The following is a 25,659-nucleotide window of genomic DNA, read 5'->3' as shown; positions in this document are numbered from 1 at the left end:
ACCGATCCCTGAGGCACTCCAGTACTCACCTTTCCCTCATCAGAGCGAATTCAATTAACCACCACCCTCTGGTGTCTGTCCGTCAACCAGTTCCTAATCCAGTTCACCACGTCGGGTCCTATCTTCAGCCTGTCAAGTTTATTCAAGAGCCTTCTGTGGGGAACCGTGTCAAAAGCTTTGCTGAAATCTAAGTAGATTACGTCTATAGCACATCCCTGATTCAGTTCTCTGGTCACCCAGTCAGAATTCAATGAGATTTGTTTGGCACGATTTACCTTTGGTAAAACCATGTTGTTTTGGATCTTGCAACTTATTGGCTTCCAGGAAATTCACTATCCTTTCCTTTAGCATGTGTCAAGACTTACACAATCAAGTTTTTGTTTTCTTAATTACTTTTTGAATATTTATATTTTTGTTTGCATTGAAAGTGGGTGTTATGTACATCAATGAAACAAACTCTTTAATGCATTTTGAATTGTAATTTTTAAACAGCAGAATGTAAAAATGTGCAAGAGTATGAACACTTTTATAAGGCATTTTAATATATGTGTAAGGGATTTAGAACAAAAAGAAGGCTGGATTATCAAAATATTTTTTTCTGGCATATGACTCGTTTATGAAGGAGGTGTGCACTGGATAAAGGTTTGAATGTGTCTGGAAGCATTTATCCTTAGCCTTTGCCAAGTACTATTTGGCAATAAATTCAGTTTCTTTTTCAGCTTCTGTCATAGGTTAGGCATGCTTTTCCTCTGTGCATAGTAACCTCATCCTGCTTCAACTTTTCCAGAGCACAGAGTTCTCCGAAACACCCTCTCCAGACAGCGACTCTGTAAACTCCGTTGAGGGCCACTCTGAGCCATCCTGGTTCAAGGACATAAAATTTGACGACAGTGACACTGAGCAAATTGCTGATGAAGGAGAAGATAACTTGGCCAGTGAGTTCCCACATCTATCTTTTCCAGGAAAAACTAATTCTAATATTTCATAATATTGTAAAGCACTTTCTCAAAATGTGTTTATCAGTTTACTCCCATATAGTAATGGAATAATTGTAGTTTTGAACATAAATTTGGGCATTAGTTTTATTTTGTAGCTTGCAGGTTAGAGTCCAAGATTTGGTTTCTTGGGAGCACAGTGCTGACAGTTTCTTAGATGGGAGGAAGTTTGAGGTGTTACCCTGGATTGAGGCCTTCTGGTATTTGGAGAAGTCTACAGAGGTACTGCCATCTTAGGGAAACAATGGTAAATTGTGCCATAACAGTTGTTTGAACTTTAAGACATTAATCTAAAGTTGTGGAGGTGAGACATGAATCCCCAGTCTTTTAAATCCTGCTCATTATTCAGGTATTTTCCATCAGCTAGGATTTTTATTATCTTGTCTTTGTAGGTCAGATTTAAAAGCTCCTAAAATCTGGAACTTTGTCAATTTCATCCCTCATTTTTGGGGCTGTTAATAAACCAGATCTCAGATTCTAGGCATTAACTTACTGCTAATAAATGGGTTAAACATACACTATTTAGTCACAAAATCTCAACTCTCCATATTATTTGACTAATATTTGTTCAATATTGAAATCATACATTTGTAGTCAATGATATATACTACAACATCTATAACATTTATTATCAAGACATTTCTTTCATACACAACCGATAAAGTCCAACGTGTGTCTTTTCCATATGCAAAATCCCAAAACCAGCTGCAATAATTGTATACATCCAATGCTGTATGTCCACTAAAAATTGGTCTTATAATCTTAGCGCAACTAGTGTATTCAACTTACACTGCCCAATCATATGTCCAAGCAGCAATGGTAAATCATACGTATACAATAGATGACTGTCTTGTAATCCGGACACACTTGACGTGTCCAAATTGTCCAATGCTGTATCCAAGCAGCTGAAACAAAAGTCCACCAATAGGGCAATCCCTAGTCGAACTTAATCTGGATTTTTTCACACGTTCCAACACACAAATCAATATCTTTCTTTGGTCTCAACACAGGCCGTGTTTCTTATAGCTTCATCAGGAGACCTTATAAAAGCAACATATAATTACACAAAGTTGCATACAATACACTTCTTAAATATAAATCAATTTTAAACAGATACCTTAAGCAGCCTCACTTGAGCATCAGGCACACCATAACCTACTCCAGCTTCCAGCGTGATAACGTCATCACATTAAATCAGATGACTCTACATTAGACTCTACTCCCTTGTATAATTACATTAACAGGGGCCAATCAATCTCCTTATTAAGTCCGTTGGGTTCCACAGTGTTCCAATTAAATATATTTAAATCTGTTTATTAGCAATCCAACATCAAGACAAAGATCCACACCATGATAAATAAAAACATTCTCCACGAGGCCAAACACAAATCAACTACATATATCAATAAGGGGGGGGGGGGGGGGCTTTGTTCTTATAGCCCCTCAGCAATACTCAATGCCTCTGCTTTGGGCAGCTGAGCCTAATTGTTCTTTACAAATTGCAAATCGTGTATAGAATGTTGATGTTGCAGCCAATGACTGACTAAAGGAGTGTCACTTTTATGTAGTCTGATGTTCTTAAATGTTGCGCTATGTGCCTCTTGATCTTGCGTGTTGTTTTGCCTATATACCATAACTGGCAAGGGCAAACGTATACCATATACTACATTTTGTGTGTTACAATCTGTTCTGGCTTTTAAATAAAAATATTATCTGTGCATATTGCATGCCTGCAATACACACATGCATTACATTGCATATGCCCTCCAATTGACTCTCCCCTTACCTGTGAATTAAAGGATTTTTGAAGATAAAATTTCCCCCATATTTATTTCCTGAGTACAAGAAAACCTGGGCTTATCAAATAAACCCTGATGTAATGACAGTATTGACCAATGTTTCATTATAATATTTTGAATCGCCCGTGTTTACTTATAATACGGGAGTATACAGTTAATATGCCCACCTTGGTTTTCATTTGTCTCTCTTCTTTTTGTTAACCAGCATCGCTGTGCATATTTTGCCCTTTTATAGGCTGACCGGATGGTATATAGGGGGTATCCTCGCTGTTGAAACCTCTCTGCCATTATTTGAACTTGCTGAACAAATTGCTTGTTATCTGAACACAGCGTTTTAATTTGTAAAAACTGCCCAATGGGTATACTTTCTTTCAACTGTCGGGAATGATGACTACCAAAATGTAGGATGGTATTTCTATCTGTGGGTTTGCGGTAAGCACTTGTTGTGAATGGATTGCATGCATAACAAGTATCAATGTCTAAAAATTGCACTGTGCTCCCCAACGATTGCACCCCAGATTGGATGTTGGAATCACAACTGTTCAAAAAGCTCACAAATGCACATACTTCATCCCTAGTACCTGACCATATAACGAACACGTCGTCAGTGTATCTTTCCCAAGCTACAATATTTTTCCGTGCATATTCAGAAGTGTACACATGCTGGGATTCATATTCTGCCATATAGAGGCAAGCCACCATGGGCAGTCACCCCCATGGTGACTCCTCTAATCTGCAGGTAATATTGTTCTAGGAATCTAAAATAATTTTTTTTCATTCACTAAAGAGGCCATTTGTAGCAGCAACTGAATCTTAGCAAGTGATAAATCCTGACATGTTAACACCTGTTCAGTGATTCGAAGACATGCTTTTTGTGAAATACTTGTATATAAAGCAGTGATGACTAGCATCACTAAAATAACTGATTGTTCTGAGGGTATTTGTACAGAATTAAAAAACTCTAGCATGTCGTTGGAATCCCTAACAAATGACTGAATTTTAAACACTTCAGATTGCAAATGATGGTCCAAAAATTGCGATAAGGGTTCAAATAGAACTATTGCTGAAACTTTGGGGTGGCCCGTGGGGTTAACTAGCCATTTATGTATTTTTGGTGTAAAATAAATACATGGAATACTCCGTTTTATTCGCATTAAGTACCTATATTCTTTAGCTGTGATGCTACCCTGTTCACTTGCTGATCTTAACATATTTGACACATCTATTAGGTGAGAAGTAGGAAGCAGAAGCAGGCAGCCTTTGCAGCTGCCTGCTTGTGCTTCTGTTCGACAGCTCCAGAACAGCTGTAAAATTTGCTCATTAACTTACTGCTGCTCTGGAGCGGTGTATCTCCTGGAATACACATCAAACATATAAACGACAAGTGACTCACCTGCAAATGCGCAGTAGAGTGTAGAAGTCCAAGCCCCGCCTCCACCAGCAGTACAGCCCAATAGGGAGGAGGGCTTGGACATGGGCGTGGTAATCGGAGGAGGAGGGAGCAGGGAGGGAAGGAGGGGGCAGATCTGAGGGAAAGACGCTGGGGGGAGGGCAGGGGAGAGAGCAGGGTTGGTGGACGGGGTGGGGGGGGAGAAGCCATAGGAAAACAAAAAACTAGCCCGTTGTTACGGGCTTAATGGCTAGTTATATACTAATGAGCTCAGTAGAATTCTAATGAATTCATTGTAATACATTTGCATGGGGTTCTCGGTGGCTCCTAACGGCACACATTATAGCCACGGAAAACCCCTTTGTGCATTACTAGCTACATAATTGTTTGCTTTAGACTGGCTAGAACCAGTCTAAAGCAAATGTTAATAGCACTTTAAGCTTTATGCATTTGGCCCTTAATTTTTGTTTCTTTTTCTTTTCTTTTCCATTCTTTCCCTTTTTTGTAATTGTTGCTGCTGGGTTTTATTTTCAATACGAAAACCTTTCTGGAAGGCAATTGAACAGACTTATTCTTACCGAAAAATAGCTTAAATGGGACTCAGGTCTATTTCAGAAGAAAGCTGTACTCTCAAAAAGTTCACGCAATTAGTAATGTTCACTCTCTCTGAATTCAACATGGTACTGTTGACTCCTTTTTAAGTTTTTGAAGCTTGCTGCGTATAATTCCTATGAACCCTTGGGAATGACCACATTAGAAAGAGCTGTAAATTTCTTCACATATCCATGGGTCTGAGAGATCCATATTGTGTGATATCACAGGAGACAGCGTACATGTTGCATTTACTAATACTCATTCTATGAAAGTCATGTGTTCTGAATATGGTTGCTTTCAGTGGACAGAGGGGCAGCTGACGGAAATTTTAAAAGTTATTTTCTGCACAAAGAATTTTAGTTTCCCATTATATGTGTTTCTGAAATATTCAGTAGTGCTCGAAGGAGGGCAAGTATGTATGTATGTGTGTATTGGGATTCATTAACTGTCATTATGAAGAGATTCATGTTATCAATTGCTAGTTTAATTGAAAACCTGTTTTGCACAGAAATCAGTTGTTAACATGCTTTAATTGCTTACTTGAACAATCTGCTTCATTTCTCCTTGTCCCTCCAGACCAGTCCAAATGTGTAGGTTTATGCTGTCCTGCCATCAGATGGAGACTGAGAACCACTGGTTTGATGATGTCACCCTGTGAGGGTCCTGTGAAGTCTACAGCCAAGTATTTCTCAGTCTCTAGCAAATGGAAGTTGCGTAGACCTGTGCTATCTGAGGCTAGGCTGCAATACGTGGAGGAATCGAGGAAGTAGGCATTTCTTCTTAACCCCCCCTAAAGAGCAAAAATAACGTTGAGTATAGTTCTTATAAAATAATACTCGCCTTTTCTATTAAAATATGTCTCCTGACGAAAAAACTATATCAACACGTAACGGAGAGATAACCTTAACAATAAAGAACGCTTTCTAGGTGTATTCACCCCCCCCCTAAAGTTAAAAGTACCCACCCACCAAGCAGAACTACCAATAATCCCCCCCCCCAACACCCATCAAATGCCCTCCCTGCTCTTCTTTGGAACTGAGCTATTACACCTATCTCCTCCAGCCCCCCCATTCCTTCCCCACATCCCCTCAACCCTGTCCCTATACTCTTCATCCACACAGGAAACCCAGGACTTGACTACCCATCAATGCCCTAGCACATTCAAAAACAAAAAGTCATGCACATCCCCCCCACCCCCCCCAGCAACACAGACATCCAGATGCAAAAATCCCACACTCCCATACAGGAAGCACACAGAAGTGATCCAAAACAAACTTATAAATATCCAGAAAAATATAATCTCTTTCAACTCTACAGACAGGCACTAGATTAAGAAGCACTGACAAAGCAGCTCAGCAGTAGAAACAGCAGAACACTGTCCATACTAACAGTTCAAAAAACATCCAGGTCCTAGATTATCATAAAAGACCAGATCATTCAGCTCACACCACTGAGACCCGGTCCATTCCAGCGACCTCCTCCACTCCCCTTATCAGAAAGCTGATGTATTTTCTGAGCAGCAGTATCAGATAAATGAGACCACCTTCGGCCTTTGTCCAGCTGCTTCCACCTCGAGCTTTCACTTCACCCACTGCACCACACATACTGTCAGGAAGATTAGGGAGTTGCAAGTCCACAAGTTTTTTCCAAGCAGCATCTGCTGAAAGTACTTTATAGTGTTCTCCTTTCCATGATTAAGAGACCTACAGGAAAGAGACAGCGATACTGGAGTGATGCTTCATGAAGATACGCAGTGACCCCTCAAAACTCCCTTCTCTTCCTCAACTTCGTCTGAGACAAATCAAGGAAAGTCTCAAGGTGCAGAACTTTCCAGCGAACTACTTTGAGCACGAGCAGCAGCTAAGATCCGCTCCTTAATGGGGAAATCCTGAAAACATGCAACAATGTCCCAGCATTGGCCCTCACAATGTGCACCATATACCCTATGTGCTCTCTTCACTTTAATCACACCACCAACCTGTGGTGCACCATCCTGCTCCAGAATTGCCTCTGCAAGCTGCTGTATAATAACTCCACAATCTGCAAACACATCAGTTTCCGGGACACCTCTGACCCTAAGATTATTACGGTAGGACCTGTTCTCGAGGCCCTCTGCTTTCTCCCAGAAAGCCTGCATATCTTTTTGCATTGAATTAGAGGGATCCTGAAGCATCTCTAGCCATTCTTTGCATCCCCTGACTCTGTTCCATTTCTTCCTGATGATCACATAATTGATGGCTATACCCTTTGATATCCTCCAAGGCCATTTTGATCTCCTTTTGCACCAAACCAAAATCAGTTTTAAGATCTTACATCCATTTCTGTAATTTCCATGCTGGCCTCAATATTTTAGGCCTTTCAGTATCCATGCTGTAATCTCCTTACAATTTCTCGGACAGAATCAGTGCCATCTTTGAAAACAGGCCATGCTGCACACTACTCAGCACAAACTCGAACTGCGGCTCCAACACTAATGGATGCACAAAGCACCCAAACAGGTTACCAATAATGTCTGGATCACACTATATCCACTGGTAAGCAATCAGCAACTGTGTGCGCCCTGATGGGAAGAGATGTTATAAATGCTCAGACGGAGCCCCTGATCTAGGCTGCTATCAGAATTGCTGATGTCACTTCCTCCTCTTCAGGAGATTTGCAAGGTGGAAACTTGGGCTACATTCTTTTGTCCAATATTATAGGTTAAATGTTCAAGCTAGACAGGATATGTCTTTTGGAGCAAATTTCTTGCATGCAGGTCTGTTTCCCCCTTCCCCACGCCCCCCCTTTGTTATGTAGTACTTTGGTACTTCCCACATGTCTAGACTGGATTGTAGGGATGATGAGGAAGGAGATATTAGACCTTATCTGCTAATTTTCTTTCCTTGAGTCCCTCTAGTCCAGAACCCATCCCAGAATTTCTGAACTTGTTAGATGTGGGGGAATTGCTTACTCCCATTCAGCCTGCCCAGTTGAAGAAGTCCACTGCCAAAGTGGCCCCCTTCCTCCTTGTACTGCTTCAGGAGCGAAGAGGTCGGCGGGGTGTCTCCAGCCATTGAGCATGTTCAGTTCATGCATGAACTTGGGGCGTGCAAGCATCAGTGGCTGGAGGCACGCCACTGACTTCCTTGTTCCTGAGGCAGTGTGAGGAGGAAGGGGGTGACTTAGGCAGCAGACTTCTTCAGCTGGCAGGACTTCAGCAACCCCACCACCCCACCCCAGGTCCATTATCTCTCTCTTCCTCCTTTCTGTCTTTTCTCTCCACTGCCCTCCCTAAGGTCCATTATCTCTCTCTCTTCCCTCTCTCCCAACTCCCCTGTCCAACACTTCTCTCTTTTTATTCCTTCCCTCCACTCTCACCACCTCATGTCCATTATCTTTTTCTCTCTCCCGCCCTCTGAGCCAACATCTCTCCCTCTCTCCACTGCCCTCAGTTCAGTTTCTCTCCCTATTTCCCCTTTCCTTTCTGCACATTCCACTATCTCTTCATCCCCTTTTAGCCCTGTCCGCGATTCTCTCTCAAACCCCCCACTTTTTCCCTTTCCCCGCCCCAGCTCTCTCATGGGCCCCCTTCTCTCCCCCCTCCGTGGCGGGTCTCTCATGGGCTCCCTTCTCTCTCTCCCCCCCCCCCCCCCCCCCCCCCCCCCGTGGCGGCTCTCTCAGGCCTCCCGCATCAAGCCCCCTCACCCCTTGCACCTACAGTACCTTTTTAAAGTCTTTGGTCCTCTCCCCTCTCCTCCTGGACCTGACTGCGGGTCTCCCTTTTCCCCAGCCACACACCCCCATTCCCCAGTATTTCTGTAAACAAAGTATACATAACATCTTATTTCCCTTACAAGCACAATGAGGAGGTTTGGAATCATTGAGACTGTTTGCAGAAGGGGCAGGCCTTGTCAGAGGGAAGGCCTGGTGTATGCCGCAGGGAGCCTTTCAATACGGCTGTCACTGGCCAACAGGACCGAAGACTTGCTGTTTCAAAAGGTACTGGGGGGGGGGGGGGGGGAGAAATGTGGTAGGGACAGCCAAGGGAAGGGAGCGAATGACATCGGGCAGCACGTGGTCAATCACTAATCGCAATTAAATTTTTTTAATAGTGATTAATAACGCATTAATCATTTTTTTTGTTACATTTGTACCCCGCGCTTTCCCACTCATGGCAGGCTCAATGCGGCTTACATGGGGCAATGGAGGGTTAAGTGACTTGCCCAGAGTCACAAGGAGCTGCCTGTGCCTGAAGTGGGAATTGAACTCATGACATTAACCACTATTAACATGAAGCCCTAGTCTTTTATTTATTTATTTATTGCATTTGTATCCTACATTTTCCCACCTATTTGCAGGCTCAGTGTTTCTTACATAGTTTTGTTATGACATTGACATTCCAGGTTATCAGATACAATTAGTAATGTGCAAAGATTAAGTAAAGGAAGAAAGCAGGAAAGTGTTAGGCGTATAAGTATAGAAGGTGGACTTTCATAACTGGGTAGGTTGGTGAAGTGAATTAGTAGGACTGTAGGTTCTCTTTGTAGGCTTTGTTGAAGAAATAAGTCTTCAGAGATTTGCGAAAGTTGGTTATTTCGTCGATTGTTTTCAGGTCTGTAGGTAATGCATTCCATAGCTGCGTGCTCATGTAGGAGAAGCTAGTGGCGTGCATCAGCTTGTATTTTAGTCCTTTACAGCTGGGGAAGTGTAGATTGAGAAATTTGCGGGATGTGGCATTTCTGGGATGTAGGTCCACGAGGTTTAGCATGTAGATTGGGGCGTCTGCGTGAATGATTTTGTGTACAATCGTGCAGATCTTGAACGCAATGCATTCCTTAAGTGGGAGCCAGTGAAGTTTCTCTCTTAGGGGTTTTGCACTTTCATATTTAGTTTTTCCAAATATGAGTCTGGCGGCAGAATTCTGGGCTGTTTGGAGTTTTTTGATAGTCTGTTCTTTGCAGCCAGCGTACAGTGCATTGCAGTAGTCCAGATGACTTATTACCATTGACTGTACCAGGGTACGGAAGATGTATCTCGGGAAGAAAGGTTTTACTCTTTTGAGTTTCCACATGGAGTGGAACATCTTTTTCGTCATATTCTTCACGTGGGCATCGAGAGTGAGGTTTCGATCAATGGTAACTCCAAGAATTTTCAAGTTTTGAGAGACGGGAAGAGAACAGTATGTGTGATTATGGTGAAGTTTTTGTTTTGTGAGGTGAGTACAAGACATTGTTTTTTTTCTGCGTTAAGTTTTAGTTGGAATGCATCCGCCCAGATGTGCATGATTTGGAGGCTTTGGTTGATTTCGTAGGTGATATCATTTAGATCATGTTTGAACGGGATGTAGATTGTGACATCGTCTGCATATATGTAGGGGTTGAGGTTTTGATTGGCTAGAAGTTTGGCTAAAGGTATCATCATTAGGTTAAATAGGGTTGGTGAGGGGGGGATCCTTGGGGAGCTCCACATTCAGGTATCCATGGGGGTGATTTGTCCGCGTTCGTTGTTACTTGGTATGATCTTGTGGTCAGGAATCCTTTGAACCATTTGAGAACTATGCCTCCTATTCCGAAGTATTCTAGTATATGTAATAGTATTCCATGATTAACCATGTCAAAGGCATTGGACATGTCGAATTGTAGGAGGAGTATGTTGTTACCAGTTGCAGTTGCTTGTTTGAATGAGTTCATTGCGGATACTAGAACAGTTTCGGTGCTGTGATTTGACCGAAATCCTGATTGAGACTCGTACAGAATTGAGTGTTTATTTAGATATTCAGTGAGTTGTTTCGTCACTATGCCTTCCATGAGTTTGGTTATGAGTGGGATAGATGCTACTGGGCGGTAATTGGTTAGGTCCATTGTGCTTTTCTTGGCATCTTTTGGCAGCGGAGTAAGTAAGATGTTTCCTTTATCCGTGGGAAAGAGCCCATTTTGAAGCCTGTGGTTTACGTGATTCGCGAGATCTGTTTTGAATTGTTTGGGTGCCGTTCTTATTAGGCTGGTAGGGCAAATGTCTAATTTGCATTGCGATTTAGCGTATTTTCCGAGCCAATGTGAGATTTCATCTGACGAGAGCATGTCAAAGTTGGTCCATGATCGATCTGCTGGGTATTCCCCGGGTTTTGGGTCTAGACATTCAAGGATGTTTGTGTAATCCCTTATGTTGGTGGGTATCATGAGTCAGAGCTTTATGATTTTTTCATTGAAGTATTTTGCAAGATTAGTTGCTGATGGGATGTCTGTATTATTAGAGTTAACTTGTGTGGTATTTAGGAGATTATTTACGAGTGAGAAGAGTTTGTGTGCATCCTTGTAGTTTGGTCCTATTTTAGTTTTATAATACGTCCTTTTAGTTTGTCTGATGGTGTATTTGTATTTTCTTTGTAGTTGCTTCCAGTCTTTGAGTGTGTGTTCGTCTTTTTTTCTTGCTCCATGCTCTTTCTAATCTTCTGACATGTGTTTTTAGTTCTTTCAATTCTTCGTTAAACCATGGTATTGAGTTTTTTCTATGTGATGTTCTGGTTTGAAGTGGTGCTATGTTGTCTAGTACTATTCTGCATCTGTTGTCCCATTCTTGGAGATATTGGGGTGAGTCTATAGGTGTTGTCCATTCATCGTTGTAGAATTATTGCCAGAATATTAGTGGGTCTATTTTACCTCTTGTAGTATAGGTTTGTTGTTCTTGTTTTTGTTGTATCTTTTTTGTTCTCCAGTGGAGGGAAAGGTTTGCACTGTAGTGATCGGACCATGGCGTGGCTGTCCATTTTATGTCTATTAATGTTAGATTTGGTTCTGGTGCGAATTTGTGGGTAATGATGTCTAGTGTATGTCCCTTGTTATGGGTGGGTTGCATATTTGGCCAATGGAGCTCCCATAGTTGGAGGAAGTCCTTGCATTCGCGTACATTGCTTGAGTTAGTATCTTCAAGGTGAAGATTGATGTCTCCTGCTATGAGAAGGTTCTGGGTGGAAACACAAGTGTTCGATATGAAATCCAGAAAGTGCGTTTGTAAATCTTGCCAGTTGCCCAGGGTCTGTAAAATAAGATTAGGTTTAGGTGATCATGTAGGTTGGGGTGGTTGATTCTGACTGAGGCTATTTCGAGTTGGGGAAGAATAGATTCTGCTGCTGTTGTGACTGTGAATTGAGATTTATAGATTATTGCTATGCCTCCTCCTCTTTTTCCTTCTCTTGTCCAGTGGGTAATTTTGTATCCTGGAGGGCAGAGCTCTAAAATTATTGGATCTTTGGAGTCATGGATCCAAGTTTCGCTAATAAGTAGGAAATCGAGATGGTCTGCTGTGATCCAGTCGGTTATTATCGTGGTTTTATTAACTGCTGATCTGGCATTGATGTATCCTATTTGTATTTGTTGGTGGTGATAATTTCTATCAGCTGTCTGTCTTCTTGTTGTGTGAGTTTATGTCCTTTCTTTCCTTTCTGTTGATGGTGACTGTGGATAGGCATGTTGTGTATGGGTTGTGTGGGTAGTTTGTGATTTGTGGGAGTGTTGTTGTCCTTATTAGGGGTTGTGAGTGCGTGGTGGGTTAGTGAGAGACTGTAGATAATTAGGAATAGTTTGCTGGAGTTCATATCAGTGTTAGTTTGTGTATTAGTTTGTGTGTTTAAGGCGTTAGTGGATTCGGTTCTGAAACAGTAATGCTATTACTTTAAAGTATTATCCTTGTTATTTATGTAGATAGTGTTTAGTGCATTATTTTATGAAGCGTTAGAAGATTAGGTCATTAGCTATATCAGAAATACAGTAGTTTAGGATATTGTCATGCTTAGTTTGCAGAATATTGACTACAACAATTTACAATTCTAATATCAGAATAATGTGTTACAGTAAAGATGTTATGAGCTATTTTACAGGAGGCAGAGGTTCAGATTCCTCTACAGTATCTATTAGAGTTTAAAGTTTAGTGAGATCTTTAGGCATTTACAGCATTGGAAGCATTTAGAGGTAGTTATTCATTCAGCATGTTCCCACGCTGTGCATGTTCACTCTCCTGGCCTGTGCAATGCCATGATCACAGGTTATTTCGTCTCTCCCGCGCTGTGCATGTAGTGTTGCTAGTCTTCTCTGTTCCACTATGTCCCTCCGATCATTTAAAGAAGTTTTTCCTCTCACCTATTTCCTCGTCCTCCCCTGCTCCGTTCTGCGGTTTACTCTCTCGCGCCAGTCGAGCGCCTCCCCCAATGATCAACTCCGGTGGGCCAATCAGTGGCGCCGGGAACGAGCAGCTGATCCGGTCCACTCTTTCGTGCCAGCCGAGTTCCTCCGCAATGATCGGTTCCGACGGCCTAATCGGCAGCGTTAGGAATGGACAGCTGATCCCGGGCCTCTGTCGAGAGTGCTCCATGGCGTCTGGTGTCCAGTGGCGTAGGGGTGGTCGTGGCCAGGTGTACTGGTCGGTGGTGTTGGAGGTGTATGCAGGCGGACTACATCTAGAGTAGGGTCGAGATGTCACGTGGTTCCGGTGCGGACGTTCTCACCAGTCCCTCTTCAATGTTTCCGGAACGATTGGGTAGTCAAGAGCCAGATTCGGCTCTACAGCCTCTTTCGCTGCAGTTTTCGGCGGAAGTGGGCCTGATCGGTCGTTAGCTGGTCCGTTGGGTTTCAACGGAGCTGGGTCCTTCGACCTTCTATTCAGCGGTCATCTTATGTTAATCCGCATTAGTTTCTGCCCCGATTTAGCGCCGATTCCTTCGCATAGGATGTTCCGAGGCGTATCGTTGCAGGCTGCTGACCTCAGATTTCCTGGTGCGGCCGTGTGCGAGTGTCGGGTCTGGTCAGGGCCGCTCCACCACACTAGTGATTCCCATGCGGCAAATGATTCCAGTCCTCCTCATTGTGCTTGTAAGGGAAATAAGATGTTTAGTTTACTTTATTTACAGAAATACTGTATGGCTGTAGACTGCACAGGGCGATATCATCAAGCTAGTGGTTCTCAGTCTCTGTCTGCATGCAGGAGAGCACGGACCCATGCATCTGGAGGGGCTCAAGGAATGAAGATTTAATATTTATTTATTTATTTATTGCATTTGTATCCCACATTCCCCCACCTATTTGCAGGCTCAATGTGGCTTACATAGATTTGATAACATTGTCATAACAGGATATCGGATACAAAGGAAAAGAATTTGTCCATTTTAGAACAAATATAATCCCAGATAATATATATACTCGAATACAAGTCCATCCTAATATAAGCCAAAAACTTGGGGGGGGGGGGGGGGGGGAATCTTAACTCAGTTGTAAGCCAAGGGTTTATATCCAAGTATTCCTCCCCTGTAGTGACCGACATTTCTCTTAGTCTTCCCTGTCCTTTCTCCTCCTGTGGTGAACGTCATTTTTCTCCCTCTTCCATGTCCCTCCTCCTCCCGTGGTGACTGACACTCCCCTTCCTTCCTTTCCTTCATGGTTACCAGCACGTGTCTCTCTTTCTTTCCCCCTCCTACCCTTCGAAAGTGACCGGCATTTCTCCTTACTGGTAAGTCTAGACGCTGACAATGATTCAGAAGTAACTGCAAGCAGGGCCAGTCTGGGGCCTTAAGCACATACTCTGGGCCCCTACTGGCCCTGCTTGCAGTTCTGTGTCAGTCAGTGTCCAGGTTTACTGGTAAGGAGAAATGCTGGTTACCATTGGGAGGGGGGGGGGGGGGGGGGAGATGTGCTTGTCACCGTAGGGGGAGGGAGGAGGACAGATTGTGCCTACTTGACTATAAGCCGAGATCCCAAATTTTGGGCTCTTTCTTTTCGGCCCAAAAATCTCGGTTTATAATGAGTATATACAGTACTGTTGTGCTTATTTTTGAAGCAGATGAACATCTCAAAATGACCAAAAGTAAGTCCATCTGTCAAACATTCAAATCGTGTTTTTCAAAATGTAGAATTTGGGCGTTTTACATCCAAATAGCAAGAGGCTTTGTTGGAGGTATGTTTTGGGCACGACTACGGCAGGCCCAAAATTAGGATGTCTTTCAGCGATAATGGAATGAAAAGAAACATCGAAGCCTAAAAAAAACAAACGGCTGTTTTCATCTAGACCTGTTTTAGTCACATCCAGTGTACAAAATGGTGCCCTGATTGAGCAGCTGACCACTGGAGGGATGAAGGCATGACCCATCCCCCCCCCCCCCAAGAAATGAAAGTGACAGTTGATACCAGGCTCTATGACAGCTTCAGGTATTATAGCCATTCCTAATAGAGCAGCAAACTTGTGTAAGGAGTAGCCTAATGGTCAGTGCAGTAGACTTTGAATGACGGGACCCAGGTGTAGCTCCCACTTTAACTCTCATATTTCTGTACAAATATGTGTGCTCTCTTGGCACACACATACCTACTGTGTATGAATTTATAGGACAAAGGCTATTGTAATGGTATACCTGTAGGTACAGTAGATTTTTGTCTGTTTCTGGAGGGCTCACAATAACATATAAAGGAATTAAGGTTGGATTTGTTCCTGGGTCCTGTTGTTTAAAGTCCACTGCACTGACCACTAGGCTGTCCCTCTGCTCTGTAAGACATCTGTGTGGCCATTTTTGTAGAAATTATGCCAGATGCTTTTGTTCCTGCATTTTTGGCATTCTTATTTCCAATGTTTCATTTTGGAAAATGGCTGTTTATTCTGGACATTTTCAGCTCAAGAATGCTCATCTCATATATTTTCAAACAGGAAAACTCAACGTTTTTCTTGTTCAAAAATGGCTGAGAGATGGATGTTTTTTTTTTTTTTTTATATTATGAGCAGGACGTCCCAATTTTGACTTGGACATTCTTTCGAAAATGCCCCTCTATATGTGGCAGATAAATGGTTATTTTATTCGTGATCTAACTTGTTTTCAGCTTTGTCTCTATTCTACATGCTGTTTCTTTATAATCGTGAAGATAGTTAAAAGTTTGCTTTGAAAGTACTTGAAAATTTATTTTTCATATTATAAATAGATTATTATCAGACACTGATAAAATGTTCCAAACCACTAAAATTCAAAAAAATAGAGAAACTGTTTCCCAAGATCTTTTCTAACATTTAAATATTTGAAATAAAACCATAATATCTTTTAAGATTTCATCTCTTCTGTGGGATGCTGTATGTCCGTCACAGCTGTGTTAGCTGCAAAGCACAACAAAAAAAGGGCCTTAGAGACATGGTTGAACAACTTAATTGCTTGACATTTAATTATGCCTCCACTTTATTTAAAATGTCAACATTTTCATAATAATGTTTCTTCACCCACCTTCATTTGCCTCCTTTATTGGAAGTCTGAGCTGAATAAAGAGCATGAAGACAAGAGTTTTTCTCTAATTAGAGGTGTTCTCTCCAGGGCAGGTCTGAGGCCCATTGAAAGGACAGTGTGGGGAAGCTTGTATTACCACTGCCTGTGCCTTAACCATTTTATGACTAAACGGAGGGCTTTGGTTTCTAGTACTGTCAATTCAGTATTTTTCACAAGTACTAAATTTTTCCTAGAAAATTAATCAAGATGAGCTTGTTCTTGTGGCTTAATGACAGTGCTGTACAGTACTCTGTGGTAGGCTGAGGTTCATTTCTAGGGCCTAGCTTCTACTGCTTGAGCCAGCTAAGACTGGGAGAAGCCAGAGTCGGTATTCATGTTCCATGAGGGCAGAAATGCTTAGCTGTTGCACAAAAGTGACGTGTATTGATCAGACTGGAGGCATATGTTTATTAGTTTTCAGAGGGAGCTGTTTTCTATGGTCCAGTGACCAAGAAATGCCACTAAAATAGCTAGGCTAGATGAGGATATTTACAAATGAAGGATTATGGCACTGTAACTCAATAGAGGTTGATGCTAATTGAATAGGGAAATCAAAAGAGAAGGAGACCACAAAGAGGATAAAACTTCCCTAAAATGTGTAATCCCTGTGTATGTCCCTTGGATTGGGTGTTGTGTATTAAAGAGTTTTTCTCCCTTTCCCCATCAACCCCCTCATCTCCTGTGTACACTCTTCCCCTCATCTCTCTTTTTTCCCCCATATTCCCTTCCTACCCCTAAAAGACTCTGGCAGCCCCAGCAAGCGCACTTCAGTCAGCAGCTTCCAGTCTGCCATGGACAGCGATTCAGCGGCCTCCATCAGCCTTAATGTAGAGCTGGACAATGTCAATTTCCACATCAAGAAGCCATCCAAGTACCCTCACGTGCCTCCACACCCTGCCGACCAGAAAGGTACGAGGTACGGAGCTCATGCAAAGTGAAGAGCCAGGTCTTTGGGAAATAGGTGTGATGACATGGTGGCCTTTATTGACTGCTTATCGTGTGACCAGAGATATATTTTTTTGACTTTTTCTTTTACATTATTTTCTTTAACTATGTCAGCAGATGTACTTAAGAAAATTGAATTATCTTTATCTTTATTTTTTATTTTTTGTTTCCTTTTGGGTGAGGGGGCCTGGGAAGTTGGGCCTTCTGTTTTTTTTCTATTTTTTTTTCTTGTACTCAGGAACCTATTTGATCCATGTGTCTCACCAGTTCCTGATTGGAACATCTCATATTAGGCTCCTAAATCCTCATGTGTAGCTGTTGTCATTGTGAGTTGTTTCCTGCAACCTTCCATAATCAGTCATTTTATATATTTCCAAAGTAAGAGGGAACCCTAAGGTTGACATTTTAGGATCTTTCTAGTGACTATTTTGTTCTGCTCTAGTTCTGCTCTTAGACAAAGTGCCATCACTGGAGTGGAGGAGTGGCCTAGTGGTTAGGGTGGTGGACTTTGGTCCTGGGGAACCGAGGAACTGAGTTCGATTCCCGGCACAAGCAGCTCCTTGTGACTCTGGGCAAGTCACTTAACCCTCCATTGCCTGCCGCATTGAGCCTGCCATGAGTGGGAAAGCGCGGGGTACAAATGTAACAAAAATAAATAAATAAATCACCAGCACTCTCCTGACCATTGGTGCTTTAGCCGATCCAAGGAGCCAGAGACATGACATGGGAGTCCCACATTTTGCTGTCGCTGGCCCTTTGAATGGGTTAGTAGAGGAACCCATAGGCGCCCGGTATAAGAGGCTTGGGGTGGCTAAGCCTCCCCAGCCGCAAGCCCCAAGCGTCTCTCTCTCTCATCTCCCCGATGCAGCGTCTATCGTTGGTGTTAGAGCAGCAGAAAAAGCATTGCAGGCTGGGCTCCGCCCATGGGCGTAGACTGGGGGGGAGGGGGGGCAATGCCCCCCCAAACGACGATGACGTGACGGCGCCAGTAGTGGAAAAAAAAAACAAGCAGGCACGCGCTGGTCTCCGTCCGCTTCGCTTCCCTGCCCTCTCTGTCTGCGTCCCGCCTTCCTCTGATGTCATTTCCTTTCGGGTGGGACGCAGATAGAGAGGGCAGGGAAGCGAAGCGGACGGAGACCAGCGTGTCTGTCTATCCCCTCTCTTCCTCCCTCCCTCCGGTGCAGGCAACAGTCTTTTCAGCGTTCCTGGCAGCGGTAACGACGTACACGCTGCCTTCGGCTCTGCCCCGAAGCCTTTTCTTCAAGTTCCTGTTCCCGCATAGGTGGGAACAGGAACTTGAAGAGAAGGCTTCCGGGGCAGACCGAAGGCAGCGTGTACGTCGCTACCGCTGCCAGGAATACAGAAAAGCTGAAAAAGACTGTTGCCTGCGCCGGAAGGAGGGAGGAAGATAGGGGGTAAATGGAGTCACGATCCTGGACCTCGCGGGGGGGGGGGGGGGCAGCAGAGGGAAGATGGATGGGACTGGGAGGGGTGGGTCGCTTGGAGCAAGAGATGGATGGGACTGGGAGGGTTGGGGAGCAGAGGGAAGGAGCAAGAGATGGATGGGACTGGGAGGGGTGGGGAGCAGAGGGAAGGAGCAGGAGATGGATGAGACTGGGAGGGGTGGGGAGCAGAGGGAAGGAGCAGGAGATGGATGGGACTGGGAGGGGTGGGGAGCAGAGGGGAAGATGGATGGGACTGGGAGGGGTGGGGAGCAGAGGGAAGCCTACTGGAAAGAAGACTGCATAAAACAGAAGACACTGAGACCAAAGCAATAGAAAAACTAAATGATCAGACAACAAAGGTAGAAAAAAGTATTTTCAGAATTTATTAATTGAAATATGTCAGCTTTTTGAAATGTGCATCTGTGATATTTTGCCTGTAAATTTCAATTTTTCTGGTATTGCTGCATGCTGAGTCTGACTTCTTGAGTTAACTTTCCAGTTCAGTATTTTGCCTTCATACTTTCTTATTTCTAGTTCCTTGTGTCATGTCTGTTGTGTCATGTGTTTTTCATGTGTGATTAAGGTGCAGTATTCTGCTAGTGTGTAGTATTTGCAGCCCTTTTTGTTTTGCTTTTTTTCATGAGGTAGTGTATTGGTGTTTTAGAGCCTGGTGTAATTACAGTTCTGCCTTTTCACGCATAAGGTTGTAGCTCGCCTGTCCTTGGAATTAGTGCTGTTATGGTTTAGTAAGGATTTGAGTGTGTTTTTGCACAAGTTTGTGTATAGCGTTTTGCAGTGGAGAGATTGTGTGTTGGCCTTACTGAGGTGGCACCAAAACAACAGAAAGGGTGTAGAGCCTAAATCATGACACACTACCTCTTGAAGGATCTACATATAGAGCCTATGCATTTCTAAGGTCAACACTGGTATGTATGGGAAAGGGGGTGGGGGAAATACTACTGGAGATGAAGAGGGAGTGCTGGGTAAGGAGGAAAGAAGGAAGGAAGGGAGAGAAAGCTGGCTTGATATCTCATACATATTCATTATGGTTATTCCCCAAAAAAGCCAGTTCTTTTTCCCTTCCTTCCTCCATATTAGCATATTCATTTGCATATGTATATATGCAAATGAATATGCTAATATGCTCCGCCCCATCCTTTGCCGCCCCCCCCCCCCAAATAAAACAGTCAAACTATGCCTATGGCTCCGCCTCCGTGCTTTCGTTGTGTCTTTGCCTTCTGTCTGTCTCTCAGCTCTGGCCCGCCCTCATTTCCTGTTTCTACAAGGGCGGGCCAGAGCTGAGAGACAGACAGAAGGCAAAACACAACTAAAGCACAGAGGCGGAGCCCAACCTGCAATGCTTTTTCTGCTGCTCTAACACCAACGAGGTATGATAGATGATGTTTAAAATTTGCAGGAAGCCTGGAACTCGAAGGGAGGGGACCCTGGAACTGCCTGTGAGGGAGGGTGGGACCCTGGAACTGTCTGTGAGGGGGGGGACCTGGAACTGTCTTTGAGAGAGGGGGTCCCTGGAACTATGTGTGAGGGGGGGGGGACCTGGAACTGTGAGGGAGGGGGGGACCCTGGAACTGTCTGTGAGTGAGGGAGGCGGGGCCCTGGAACTGTCTGTGAGGGGGGGGACCTGGAACTGTCTTTGAGAGAGGGGGGACCCTGGAACTGTCTGTGGGAGGGAGGGGGGACCCTGGAACTGTCTGTGAGGGGGGGAGGGAGGGAGGACGGACCCTGGAACTGTGAGGGAGGACCCTGGAACTGTCTGTGAGGGAGGGGGGACCATGGAACTATCTTGTGAGGGAGGGGGAGGGAGGGGGGATCATGGGACTGTGCATCTGTGATATTTTGCATGCAAGTTTCAATTTTTCTAGTATTGCTGCATGCTGAGTCTGAGTTCTTGAGGTAGCTTTTCAGTTCAATATTTTGCCTTCATATCTGTTGTGTCATTTGTTTTTCATGTGTGATCAAGATGCAGTATTCTGCTAGCGTGTAGTATTTGCAGCCATTTTTGTTTTGTTTCACTAGGTTGTGTACTGGTGTTTTAGAGCCAGGTGTAATTATAGGGCTGCCTTTCCACGCATAAGGTTGTAGCTCGTCCTGTCCTTGGAATTAGTGCTGTTATGGTTTGGTAAGGTTATGAGTGTGTTTTTGCACAAGGTTGTGTGTAGTGTTTTGCAGTGGAGAGATTGTGTGTTGGCCTTACTGAGGTGGCACCAAAACATCAGAAAGGGTGTAGAGCCTAAATCATGACGCACTACCTCTTGAAGGATCTACTTATGGTCGTTAATAAAAGGAGCTCATTGTGAACACTAGCCACCCTAAAAGGGTATTTTTTGGCTCTACATGAGAATTGTGATATTATGATCCCTTGTTTCATATTGTTGATGGTCTGCATTTTCCGTATGGTGGTATAATGGTGTATTAGGTCTGCCCAGTGTAATATTTATGGTACAGTAAGGTTATGAGTGTGTTTTTGCACAAAGTTGTGCATAGTGTTTTGCAGTTGAGCAATTGTGGTCTAGTGGTTAGGGTGGTGGACTTTGGTCCTTGGGAACTGAGGAACTGAGTTCAATTCCCACGTCAGGCACAGGCAGCTCCTTGTGACTCTGGGCAAGTCACTTAACCCTCCATTGCCCCATGTAAGCCGCATTGAGCCTGCCATGAGTGGGAAAGCGCAGGGTACAAATGTAACAAAAATAAAAAAAATATGCTTTGACTAACCACTTTATTCTTTGACATATGATACATATCTAATATCTAAATTTAATAAAAGGTATTAATTGTGATTATTTTATTTTTACTTATTTTTTTTCTGTGTGTTGTCAGACAATTATGGATGTAAGTCTCGCCCCTGGCCCCACCCCTAACCCCCGCCGCCTTTAGCCTCCCCAAACAGTTGGGCCATCGACTGCCTATGGAGGAACCTGTGTGTGCTGGCAAACAGGCTTGTGGGAGCACTGGTGCAGGGAAACCACAATTGTCTGTACAGCAGCATAGTGCACTGCTTCTCCTATAATAGGTCCCTTTGTACTCTTTTTTTTTTTTTTTTTTTTTTCCCCTCATTTTCTTGTATGCAAATGTTACTCAGTGCAACTGCTTTGTGTGCCTGCATAAAATAAGTACCTGAATATATGTAAACCGCTTTGAATGTAGTTGCAAAAACCTCAGAAAGGCAGTATATCAAGTCCCATTTCCCTTTTGAAAATGTTGTCCTGGGTTCCCCCCTTCTAACTTGGTATTCTCTTTTTCTTATATGTTAGATGTCATTCAGATTTGTAGTGGAACTGAAAGAAAGCAATATTGTTAAGCTGTTATACTGTAATAGGCCTGGGACTGATTAATCAGGTGTTTGTGTGTTTGGGATTCCCTTGATTAATTACTCTCAGGTTCCCAACCTGGGACAACAGAGCAACACCCCCTTCCCATCAAGGCATGAGGGTGCCAGGGCTAGTCCATGGGGTTCATAGCTGGCTCAGGACAGGTCTTGCAGAGGCAAGCAGTATTTAAAAAAAATTGAGTAATAAGTCCTGTCTGTGTCACAGTATCGGTAAAGAAATCTAGATTTTTTTTCTTAAACATGGAATACCTGTGTGCCTTTATATATAGCTCCTAGTTTATAGTTAATCTTATTTGATATGCCACCTATAAAATTACTTATCTGAGCGGTGTACAATATAATACATCTAGTAAAAAAGGCCCGTTTCTGGAACGAATGAAACGGGCGCTAGCAAGGTTTTCCTGGGAGTGTGTATGTTTGAGAGAGAGAGGCAGAGTGAATGTGCGGGTGTGTGACAGAGTGAGACTGTCTGTGTGACTGTGTGTGAGAATGAGAGTGTGTGTGACAGGGCCCCCTCCCCTGTTCCTAATGCCCCTCACCCCGTTCCCTCCCCTCCTTTTCCTCCTCCTTCCCACACTTTGGGTTCCTTAAGGCTTTCAAAAGTCTATGTACCCCCATGGCCCTAACGCCCAGTATCCAGATACCCCACCGCTTTCCGCCTCACCCCTCCCCCAAGATGTAATACTTTCACGTCCTTCATTTTTTTTTAAAAAGTGTCCTATCTACCCTGTGTACAAATGCCCGGCATTCAGATTGTGTTCCTCTCGTAAATTTTCATTTCTTTCATTCATTCAGAACTGCCCCCCCCCCCCCCCCCCGAACACTTTTGGTTCCTTCAGTCTTTTAAAACTGTCCTATGTACCCTGTGTGCTAATGGCCAGCATTGAGATTGTTTTCCTGTCCCAAATTTGCATGTCTTTCAGTCATTCACAACTCCTCCCCCCCCTTCTCCAGTTTAACACTTTCGTTTCCTTCAGTCTTTTAAAACTCTCCTATCTACCCTGTGTCCTAATGGCCAGCATTTAGATTGTTTTCCTTTCCCAAAGGTTCATGTCTTTCAGTTGTTCAGAACTCCCCCCCTCTCCCCATTTAACACTTTCGGTTCCTTCAGTCTTTTAAAACTCTCCTATCAACCCTGTGTCCTAATGGCCAGCACTCCGATTGTTTTGCTTTGCCAGATTGTCTGTCACTGATGTCACTGAGGTCAGTGCGTGCCTGCCTAGCAGACCACTTCCGGCAGGCACGGTCCCAAGCACATCCTGTTGGAGGTGAGAATTATTATATAGGATAATATGATTAAAGAATTATAAAATTAGAGTACACAATAGGAGGCCTAGGTTACAACTGAACAAATTTTCAAAAAACCTATCGGTTGTGTAAATATAATCTCTAATACATATGTGAACCATAAATATCAAAGGGTTATCTTTACCTAAGGCACAATTGGGGGGGGGAGGGGAAATTTAACAAAACAGCTGGGTTGATGACAAATGTGATGAAATAAGGCACAGAAGAATAAAAGAAGTCCAGGAATGGGGCCAGGTAGTCTTTAAGTTTCCAGGGATATCTTGCTTTATTTTTTTTTCCAGCTACCTCTAAGTTTGAAGGCTCAGTTGGTTTTCCTGGTGGTATTGAAAGAGGGTAGGTGAGTTCTTGAATCCCTGGGGAAGCCGGGTCCATGTAAATTGCTGCTTACTCCCAGTCTGTAAGTCTTCCCACGTGAAGGCAAACAACTGCTGGCTGTCGGCAGCAAGAGGGATGGAGAAGAAGGCATCCTTCAGATCAATGACACTATACCACTTGGTTTGGGCTGGCACTTGGGCTAGGATGGAGTATGGGTTCGGTACGAGGGCAACTATGTCAGCCACACCTGGTTGTTGACCTTCCTCAGGTCCTGGACAGGTCTGTACTCTGATGTTCCTGGCTTCTTAACGGGCAGCAGTGGGGTGTTCCAAGCAGATCTGGCCGGTTTGAGGACCCCTTGTTGAAGGAGTTTCTGTAGATGCGTTTGCATACTGTGCCGGGCTGCATAAGGGATGTGGTATTGTCCTTGGTTGATGATCTGGGCATTTGGTTTGAGTTCGACCCAGATGGGGATGGCGTTGATAGCAAGTCCGCCGGGGTTCACTTCTGCCCACACGCCGGGCACCCCAGCCATAAGGGTTCTTCTCTGCCGTGCAAAAGGGGTATCCTGGCAATACCGGCAGTCGTCAGGGCCTGCAATTAAGGGGGCGTGCAGTCTCCATTCTTCCTGTACAGGGCAGATAAGCGTCACAGGCCGGTCTTCAAAGTGAGCTTCTACTTCTCCTGTAGTCTTGAATTTTAAGGTGGCCTGGAGTTTGCACAGTAGGTCTCGTGCAATCAGGGGGACTGGACATTCGGGGATATGTATGAACTGGTGAGACACCATCGTCCCTCCGATCTGGACATGGCGTTCCTTGAGGAGCGGAGCAGTGAGTGACTTTCCAGAAGCTCCCACAATCGGTATGGTTTCTTTCGTGGGCGGGGCTATGGCAGTGGTGATGACAGGTCGTTGGGCCCCAGTGTCTAGTAGGGCCTTCATCAGTTGTGTCCCCACTCGGATTTCCACCAGAGGGTCAGTGGGGACTCTGCCCTCCCGGTCTCTTCATGCTGGATATCCCCGGGCCGCGTCAAGGGCCATCTGCTATTCCTGTTGTTCGATGCGTCATTTAGATATGCTTCTTGTCTGATGATATTTTTATTTTTTTGTTTTTATATCTGTGTAGAACTAGATTTTTGGAACTACTAGTGTGTATGATATATTTACATACACTTTTGATAGGTATGTATAAAGAAATTTCTTCCCCTCTTCATTGAAATGTTTTGATTCTAATTGTATGATCTTAACATTTTTTATTGAGAGTTACAAATGTGATATGAGTAATTGTAGATGTTCTGATAAAAATTTTATGTGATGTATGATTTTAATGATAATTATAAATATTTGTTTTACAGATGATATCATGTATGTCTATACATGTTTTTTTTAGAACTCTTAAAGGATTGTTTTATATATGTTGAATCTCTCTCTTTATATAATTGCCTTTTATTAGTTGAATCATGCTTATGACATTGTTAATATGAAACAGAGCCCTCGGCTAAGTAAATCAGGAGACAAAAGGCAAATTGGTTCCAAAAGCAATGCAGCTTTATTGCTAGCAATGAACAGTACTGAGTTCAGTCTTAGGATACCGTGTGTCAGAAATCATCTGACACTCACATTTATACCTCCCTGGTGGGCCTGCGCATTAGGCCCCTTATACATCACAGTTGACATGCGCAGTAAACATTTGTAGTTTTTGTAGTTCTCACAGTACATAAACACGTCATAATACTGAAATGATACTGGCAAAGGAAACGAAACTTAACATCTTGTTCTACACACACACATAATACAATGCTTCTTTCTCACAGAGGAGATAAGGTTCGTTAGGCTCAGAGATGCAGGATGGGGGGGTGGCAACACCCTCACAGGCCATCTATTCATGTGGCGTCTACGTGCAGGCTGGATTCTGTGTGCAAGCCTTGGCAACTAACTGTTACAAGCTGTTTATCTAATGCACCTGCATCCTGTCTCGAACAGTTAAGTATCTAAGCAGCAAGAGCTGACAGGTTGTGGTTAAGGCACAATACGAGAGATCTTAAATGTTCAGTACATTCAAGTATAGAGTATGCCACAAAAGGCAGGATCCAGAGGTTGTATGCACAAAGTAAAGTCCATCAGTAGTATGCACAGAGCTTGAGGTTGTCCTGTTGGTCTAGTGGTATCCAGTGTTCAGTAATCCACTCCTACAGTATGACATGTTTATTATCCCCTCCCCTGGCACATCGGCTTTCTGTGTACTAAAGCTTTAGTCC

At 43.6% G+C, this 25,659-nt stretch overlaps 1 protein-coding gene across 1 annotated transcript in view; it reads left to right on the top strand.

Moving 5' to 3' along the window:
- PIKFYVE (phosphoinositide kinase, FYVE-type zinc finger containing) overlaps nt 1-25,659 on the top strand; it is a 750,252-nt gene that overhangs the window by 223,994 nt on the left and 500,599 nt on the right. Inside the window, 2 exon segments of the mRNA XM_030210724.1 lie at nt 788-935; nt 16,783-16,950. Of these exon segments, the coding sequence (XP_030066584.1) occupies nt 788-935; nt 16,783-16,950 (316 nt within the window).

This window comes from Microcaecilia unicolor, chromosome 7 (assembly GCF_901765095.1).
Source record: "Microcaecilia unicolor chromosome 7, aMicUni1.1, whole genome shotgun sequence".
Taxonomy (NCBI): Eukaryota; Metazoa; Chordata; class Amphibia; order Gymnophiona; family Siphonopidae; genus Microcaecilia; species Microcaecilia unicolor.
The sequence above is the reverse complement of the archived record's forward strand: the minus strand, read 5'-3'. Positions and strand labels throughout refer to the sequence as shown.